At 40.0% G+C, this 8,854-nt stretch overlaps 1 protein-coding gene across 2 annotated transcripts in view; it reads left to right on the top strand.

The window, feature by feature from the left end:
- The window catches only part of AKR1D1 (aldo-keto reductase family 1 member D1), a 59,585-nt gene extending 55,152 nt beyond the window's left edge, over positions 1-4,433 (top strand). For both annotated transcript variants that reach the window (XM_088141126.1, XM_088141128.1), the window contains exons 7-9: positions 691-856; positions 2,077-2,159; positions 4,177-4,433. In XM_088141126.1, coding sequence (XP_087997252.1) covers positions 691-856; positions 2,077-2,159; positions 4,177-4,219 — 292 coding nt within the window. In that variant the 3' untranslated portion in view covers positions 4,220-4,433. The remainder of the gene's footprint in view (positions 1-690; positions 857-2,076; positions 2,160-4,176) is intronic.
- Positions 4,434-8,854: the final 4,421 nt, after the last annotated feature.

Raw genomic sequence — 8,854 nt, forward strand, 5'->3', positions numbered from 1 at the left:
GTCTGAAAGAAGAGGTAGTAGGCCTCTTCTAAGATCATGCCTTCTGCAGATGTTTTAAATTCTTCCGTTTTAGCCAATTCAGTTATCTAAAAATGGAATGCATGATTTAATGGTGGAAAATACACACGCACACACACACACACCTTTCTCCTCCTATTTTCCCCACAACAACCACCCTGTGAGGTGAATGGGGCTGAGAGAGAGTGCCCAGCCCAAAGTCACCCAGCCGGCTTTCATGCCCAAGGCGGGACTAGAACTCGCAGTCTCCTGGTTTCTAGCCTGAATTCTAGCCTGAATTCTAGATTTTAAATGAATGAAAAGATTTTTAATTAAATATCAGTGCTACACAGAAAAACACTTGTCCTCTATTCTGGCAGCTGAAATCATGCTTTCTGGCCTGATTTATGAATGACAACCTTTGTATTTCAGTTGTCTCTCTACCCATCTGTTCATATGCCAGCATGGTTTGATTTTCCCGGTGAACTAACTCTGCATCCATAAGCAATATGCCTCAGTTTGAACAAGAACTAATACTGATTTGGTAATGGATGTACTTCTGATGATTTTCAAACTTGGTCACAACAGCTGTAGTCTTGTGTCAGCCCGTCAACCCCAAATTGTTATCTTCTGTAATCTAGCTTCCCCCTAAGGAAAGTTTGTCTCTTTTCTTGCTGTCTCTCTTACAACAAGGGTAAATGTGTCTTCCCCTCCTCTCCTGGATGATCCCCTGCTAAATGCCATTGGAGAAAAATACAACAAGACAGCAGCCCAGGTGGCCCTGCGCTTCGGCATTCAGCGTGGAGTGGTGGTCATTCCAAAAAGTTTTAACCCAGAGCGTATTAGAGAAAACTTCCAGGTAACACAATGAATGAATTTGGTGTAGATTCTCACCAACTAAACAAAATGAGCCAGATAGTGTGGACTTCTCCCATGGACTTCAGTCTTCAGTCTTTTAGATTTAGAGTCTATTACAAGTGACATTACTATTACTCTACCTCCGCTTATATCTGGGTGGAGATATTGCTGCTGTGATTCATCCACTGTAACCCAAGAATGAAGATCACTCTGCTCCAGCAGCCGCCTTCAACCTTGCACCTTCCAAATATATCAGACTACAACTCCCATCCTTTCCAGCCAGCATGGCTCTTGAGGAGCTTTCAATCCAACCTATTTGGAAGGAGTCAGATTGGATTACAAACCAGAAGGGTGAAAGGTCAGGCATCTTTTTTCCGTCTCCATTCAGATGTCTTTTCCACATTCAGAAAGCCACATGCTGCCCCTTTTTAAAAAGGAAATATGTTTGGTGAGTAGCACAAGTGAGGGACCTCTAGTTCTCAGGTGTGACTGAAGTACAGTTCCCAGCAGTCTCAGGTAGGGTGGCTAATAGCGAGGACTGCTGAATGTTGAATTTCAGAGCTTCTGAAGGAACACAGATTCCATACCCCTGGAGATAGAGTGTCGATTGGTGGATTTGGGCTGATTAAATTTGGACCAGTCATGCTCTTGCAGGATGACATAACATGTGATAAATGTGAGTGCTTTTACACCTCAATTACAATGCCCTCTCCCCCTCTCTTTTTTTTTTAATCTTCCAAGGGATTGCCTCTTTCCTTCCTGACAGCCAATTAAATTTGTCCTGTTTGATGCCAGCATTTTTAAATCTCTTTTTTGCAATTTACTGATACTGTGTTTTTTTTCCATAAGCTGCTGCTGGAACTATGACTAAAAAGTGGCTAACAAACAATCATAAACAAACATATAAAAGCAGGATACAAATGAAGTTTTCACTGGATTACCTTAATATCTGGTTGATTAATACTTGAGTTACAACTGATGAAAGTGAACAGTGTTGTGCCTAGTTATACATGATCTGTGACAGGTTGATTGTGAATTTGCTATTAATCCTGCACATTGCTTACTTTTATTCCCCACAAAGCCTGTTCTCTGGTTCCTCTGATAAGTGAAGAAGTCTGAAGGCTACCCTGCCTTTTATGAATTAGAAATTGGAAAATTATTAAAAGCCATGTTTAATTAGTAGTCATATAACCATGATTTTTTTCTCTTTTTTCTGTTAAGATCTTTGACTTTTCCCTCACGGACGAGGACATGAAAGATATAGAAGCTCTGAACAAAAATGTCCGCTACGTGGAACTGTTAATGTAAGTCCCTGTGTGATCCCAAAGACTGACAATAAGGGGAAATTTGTGGTTCTTGTGGGATACTCACTGCTGCACTTTCACTTTTTAAGAAAATAAAGTTGGGGGCCATAACTGACTTCTAAGCAGACTGGGAATGGTTTGGTTTTGGCTTAGTATGTCATGTGAAGTCACCCAACTGTACTTTGTATAACACATAACTAAAACTAGGGCTTAGCACAATGTGTGAAGAATTCAGGATCCTAAAAAGCCATCAAATTGAAGGATGGATCTCTTGAACTTCAGACTTTTGCTCAGGCCCAGACTGAGGACATCACTGGGCAGTTGCTAATAGCCAAAACCAAGAATTCCTTTGGCTATGTGGAAAACTGGCACAAACCAATGTCTGTTCATTCACTGCTCTCCTAATATTCATGCTCTCACAAGTACAACAAAGGTTAAGGTTGTATGGGAATTATATATAGGCTTTCCTTTAAAAGGTAGCCTCACTCTTCTTCAAGTCCTTACCTCAGCACGTAGAAATGTCATTGGCACCACAGGGTTCCATAGCTAAAAACAGGAGGAACTTCCCTCATGTATTTGAGCTCCCAGTTGAAAGGTGGAATATAATAGCAAAACATAAATAATAATAAGATCCATGACCCTTTCATATATTGGATTATAATGCCCAGAATTCTCAGCCAGCTAGATAGTCTTGACTCTCCCCTCTTCCCACAGCATAACAGTCTCTGCCATGAAACTCTGTTCATCTTGAAGCTGGAGGATGTCTGTAGGTTTTCCAAAAAAGATTTAGGAGCACAATAGGTTATAGGATGAGGCTAGTGCTCACCTCGGGATTGATAACATTGAAGTCAGTGCCAAGAAATCTGCAGAAGAATAGCACATGTGAAGAAATGACACCAGGAGAGGCTAGGTTTTGTTCTCCATCAAGCCATGCTCTAGCCTGCTGGAAGCTACTCAGAACATCCATGTCCTTACATAACCCAATGAGGACTCCAGCTCTCAACAGCCTAATTAGAAGGGACAGCCAGTCTTAAGTTGGAAGCCTGGCAGTCCACAGAAGAGGCAACAAACAGCTAGCCAAACCAAAAAAGCCATAAACCCTTGGCAGTTCATAAAGCTGAAACAAAATTCAGTAATGGCTGTAGTCCTCAGCATATGTGGCTAAGTCAGCAAACGCTAAAGCGGTATAATTATCTTATACGGCTCAGTAGCCAAAAAATACCTCGGGCGTCTTACTTTACCTAGGGCTACAAGATCTGGATTGTAAAACTCCAGATAGTAAGTCAGTCTCCCAGAGCTCATTGAGTGATTTTAGGCCCCCACTGTCTCAGCCTAACCTATTTCATATGGGTGATGTGGAGATATAATTAGGGGCCTAGAGCTCTCAGCGAAAAGGCAGGGTAAATGCAATTGATACTATTACTAATATCAAATGATAAAGTCTTCAAGTTGAGTCCATCATCTCCATCAATCATATAGAAATGGATTGCCCTTGTCTCATTCCAAGATGTTTTGTTCAACTTCCCAGTCTATCCAACAGCCGAGGTATTTCCTGAAAATCTCTCATCCAAGTACTAACCCAGTCTGACCCAGCTTAGCTTCTTGGAGTTAACCTCAAGGTCAGCTGGGTGCTGCCAACTTCTGGCACTATTCTAGCACTAATAGTAATACTTATTCCTTTCCTTTAAGAGTTTTAGTACACTGCTCAGCAAAGCTGCTCAGCATCTTCATTTCTTCAGCGGTCTCTAGGGGAGGTGAAGGGCCAGGCAGGGCACCTGAATATATTATATGGGAGGTGCAAACTATGGTCTTTCTGCTACAGCTTCCAATAGCCTGAGGCATCATGGGCCATAGTAAGCAGTATGGGAGTTGTAGTTTAACAATTCTGGGAGAGCTGCAGTATTTTTCATTCCTATACTAGATTTGCTATAGCGAATACTTTTTGTGAAACAGTTATATGACAGTGGTTTTTTTTAAGCAACCCTATTAATTCTGATTTCTAACTTCTAACTTGCAGGTGGAAAGACCATCCTGAGTACCCTTTCCATGAGGAGTACTGAAAATACGGCACGTCCAAGAGCATACACTCAATTGTAGCACTCTCAGCTAATATCTTATACGTTTGTATCTAGTAGTAGTTCTTAAGTCATGTAACCCAGTCCAACCCTTAGTGCTGCATCTTACCTAGGAAATATAGAAAATAAAGCAATTCAGAAAAATATTTCAAAACCTAGTGTGCAAATGCAGCTAAATTAAAACTTTAACAGAGGAAAACTGGCTTGGCTTTTTTTTTCTTTTTCTTTTTACATAGATATGAAAAGTACGTCTTTCTCAGCTGTCTCAAAACTTGTCATGATGAACACACATGAAGGAACAGTTCTGGTTAAGCCTCCAGTGAACCAAAACTACTGGATGCAAAGGCAGGAAACATTGATTGAGGGCAGCAATTCTTCCAAGTAAATCTGGAAATAATTTTTTTTTAAAAATTTTTTTAATGGCCTTCTAGATTACAACACTCCCTAATCTTATGGTTAGTTTATATGTTTTGTTCGTATTATAGTGTTTGCATGAATAATCATGTTGTGTGTCCCCTGAAATAACCTCCCTGAATATGCTTGCTACGAACAGTGCTAGACTGCAGTTTCCATAATTCCTAGTGGCTATTTGCTGCAACAGAGTATGTGAGATAACAAGAGGGAAGATTTCCCTTCACTTTCAATAGTGTACTGCTGTTCCTATCTATAAATGAAAGGAAGGAGGAATTCAAGATTACAATCTGAGCCAGAGAAGAATGTAAAGCTGTTCCTACTCACTTTGTAGATCAAGTGGGTATTCTGAACCATTCAGAGTAAGACTGCTGTAATTCTCATTCTGCAGTTACAGTTTGCATTACGAATTGCATGGGACTCACGCCCAGAAGAGCAACATCAGCAGCATCTCTACATATCCTTGGTTGGGATGTAAAGTTTTAATCCTGCCCCAGTAAATTAATGGGACCTTGCCACTAAGTCCAGTGGGAGTAAGATGTAACGCTCTACGATATACAAAATGTGCTGTTTACCTTCTGTATGCACCCATCAAAAAGCTGGAGAGGGAGAAGACATTAAAAAAATAGTCTAAGCCATCATCCAAAGTTAGATGTGACTAAGCCCCACTGAGAACATGTTAGTCTTTTAGAAGCCTGACATTCTACTTTTATCTAAAACCACAGTTTAAAAAGTAAAAGCTGTCTTGGCATGAGTTCTTACTTGGCCTGGGGCTTTCTTCCAAAACTCTGACCATTTGGCTTTCAAGCATAGACCAGCTGACAAATTTGTACTGAAATTTGTCCAAAATGTGAACTGAAACTAAAATTGGACCTCTAATTTGTCCAAAGAAGCCCTTGTGAATTTAGACCTGTTTATTTGTTTAAGATTTAAAGCAAAATAAGCCAAGAGACCCCATTGCCATGGGGAGGGTAAATTCCCAAACTTATAAAGGGGCAACATTTTTCTTATTATAGAAATTTTGGAATGGGGGACAATCAGCATGCTACAATATTCTTTGAAACAGCTTCCTCCTGATTTAGCAAATGGCACGTGCATAAGGCTATTTTCCTGTTGGAGAGATGAAAAAATGTTTGGGCTAGTGCCATCCTTTATTCAATAGGCAATGAGTACCACTAATGAAGCTCAAGCTCAGATACTTTGGTCACCTAATGCGAAGAGAGATCTCTTTGGAGAAGACCCTGATGCTGGGAAAGATTGAAGGCAAAAGGAGAAGAGGACGGCAGAGGATGAGATGGTTAGATAGCATCACTGAAGCAATGAGCATGAAACTGAGCAAACTCAGGGAGGCAGTGAAGGACAGGAAGGCCTGGCGCAATATGGTTCATGGGGTCACGAAGAGTCGGACACGACTTAACGACTAAACAACAACAACAACCACTAGGCATAACAAGGATATTGATCTATAATGCTATTCCACACTTCCCAGATGGAAAGTCAGTTAATAGGTCCTGTCTTTTATACTCCAAACCAAGGGGTGGTGTCGGCTCTACCAGGTAGACCAGACAGGAAACATGACCAGGTGAGCTAATTCTGCTTTATTATAAGGCTACATTAACAGAATCTTGCAAGTCTGAAAGTACAGTTATCTCCCCATTTCCTTTACACCCTGAGAAATTAGGAAGGGTCTTTTCTGAGCCTCTTGCCCTGCCCAGCTGCAGACTATGCTGTCTCTTACCTGATCATTCCCTAGGCAGCGTCTTTGGGCCCAGTCTCCCAAGGTCATTCCCACATACCATTACAGGTCGCAACTTTCTTTGGATTCAGGTTTCATTGTAGTATCTCTCACAGTAACGTACATGGATGGATGGGTGGATGGATGGATAGTTGGGAGGGAGGGAGGGAGGGATCGATCCTGTATGGCAATCTTACAGGATTTTGATGGTTTCATTCTAACACACACCGAGACCTTACAAGGTCTGATACATTTTAATGAGCCACAGACTCACAAGATGTGGCAATTTTTAAAGATTTGTGATTTATTATTCTACTTGAATGTTATGAGATTGCAGGCATTGTTTTTGCACATTGGATGCAATGTTGCCAATCCAAGCAACACAATTCAAAAGAGCAGCATTTTTTTTCCCCTATAGGTTGTCCCCTATGGGAACAACAATTCTGAGGATTCCTTGCCATTATTGAATTATAGGTCCAACACATCTGGAAGGCACTAGACCTCACGTTATAGGTCCAACACTTCTGGAAGGCTAACCTAACCTCATGAGTCTTTCACTGGTTTCAGAGGCATGCAACAATAGTCAAGCAATACATCAAGATTCAGCAGAAAACATAAAATTAGCCCAGTTGGGCACTGTAAGCAATCCAAAATACAAAGTGTTGTATCACATGGCTGACTTCTTTAAACGAAAAAGAAGTGTTCTTGGTTTAGGCTCAGCTTTATGCACACTAAAAAGATGACATCTGACTAATTCTTCCATTGGCTACATTGTCAAGCAGAGAACCCAGAATGGAGTCTGCTTAGAATGATTCAAAAGTTGGGGGCCTTGTTTGAGATTCATCATCCAAAGAGGAAAAGTTGTGATGTAATCCAATGGACTTTTTTTTTTTTTGCTTTCAAAGAAGGGAGCACAGTGCTAAACACAGCATAAAGGATTCGAGTTTCAAGCCAGTTCCAAACTATAAAAAAGTAAGCGGGATTATGAAACACCTAAATGTAGTATCATTTAAATTTGCATAAAAAATATCCAAAAATTAAAGTCTCCGTACATTTAATACATCTAACACATACATCTAACACTTTAAATATTGCTGTTTGGCAACAATTTTAAGAGAGGGGGCTTCAAGGAATGCACCTTTCTTTTAAATCCTGGCCTTGTTTAAGAATTGCAACAAGTCGATTCAAATTAGTTTCATAACACATTTTAAAGGGCTCTGAACATCAAGGCAAACATTTTTTCCTGTCTGAGTACAAGGGCAAATGTGAATGGGTAGGTCAGATCTAACATAGCATAGTGGATTGGTTAATACATAAAGGAGCACATTTTTTAAACATAAAATGAAAGATGTGTTTGACATCTTTGAATCTTTGAGTTTGACATCTTTGAAATTTTATTCTTCTCTCTATTAGTAAGGAACAAATCAGTATTCTCATTTCTAGATCTTCCATGAAGTCATTTGTAAAGTTTAAAATTCACACATCCAGACATGAAAACTTAGAATTATCTTGGAAGTTTACAGTTTAGAGTAAGAAGTGGTATTGTTTTAATAGATTAGCCAAAAAGTTAGTCTTTTCAAATATAGTAGTTCTTTCGACAGAAGTCCATATATTATAAAACAAATTATTTTTGTGTAATTCTATTGTCCAAAGCTGAGCTTCCTGCAAACGTATTGGAAACAAACTTGTCACAGCTCATTTCCACAGCTGCCTCTGGACTGAGGGTTACTATCGGACTAATACTTAACACTGCTAGCCTGCAAAATTCTCTTTTAGCTCTTGGAACTATCAGAGGAGATCTTAGAAAGGATGCAAAGGGAAGCAGTGCAGCTGTTTGGCTTGGCTCTTAAAGTGAGGAGATGGCATTGTTTTCTAAAGCAGCTTTGAGCCTTTGTCAAAGTAAAGCACTCCAAAAATCTGCACAGCCCTATAGTTTAAGACAGTGACCACATTTGCAGTGAAGGCAATATGTTAACATCAGTTTTAATTCTGTCAAAAGTTATAAGCAACATGGCCATAGATGGGCTTTCCCCCATTTGAATGCTCTCTAAAAATGTGGACTTCAACTCTCAGAATTCTCACCAATGCCTACATTAGTCCGAAATACTGGAGGTTGATGTCCACACATCTGGAGGACATGAAGGTTTGGGGAAGGCCGCCCTAAACATCTCTCTTGGTATAGGATTTCCTTCCTCACTTCTTTTCTAGATTCTTTTAATTAAAAGAAAACCACATGAGAAGCTGCAATGCTTCAAAGTGTCAGTTTCTGGAATCATCTTTATTTCCTCTATTGACATCCTTAGAAAATGCTTTGTATGCACTGCAATTGGTTGATAACTAAAAAAACAATGTTAAGTTAAAGTGGAGGGGGTGTTCCAGTTTATCTCACTTCTACGTTTAGCTTCCAAAATCATCCCCACAGCTATGATTTTCACTCTGTACCCAGTGCTGGGCCAACTATTATTCTCAGTCAT

The sequence above is a fragment of the Python bivittatus genome, unplaced genomic scaffold (genome assembly GCF_059951505.1).
Source record: "Python bivittatus isolate LINGU-HERP-01145 unplaced genomic scaffold, Pbiv_v1 ctg000330_np1212, whole genome shotgun sequence".
Classification (NCBI taxonomy): domain Eukaryota; kingdom Metazoa; phylum Chordata; class Lepidosauria; order Squamata; family Pythonidae; genus Python; species Python bivittatus.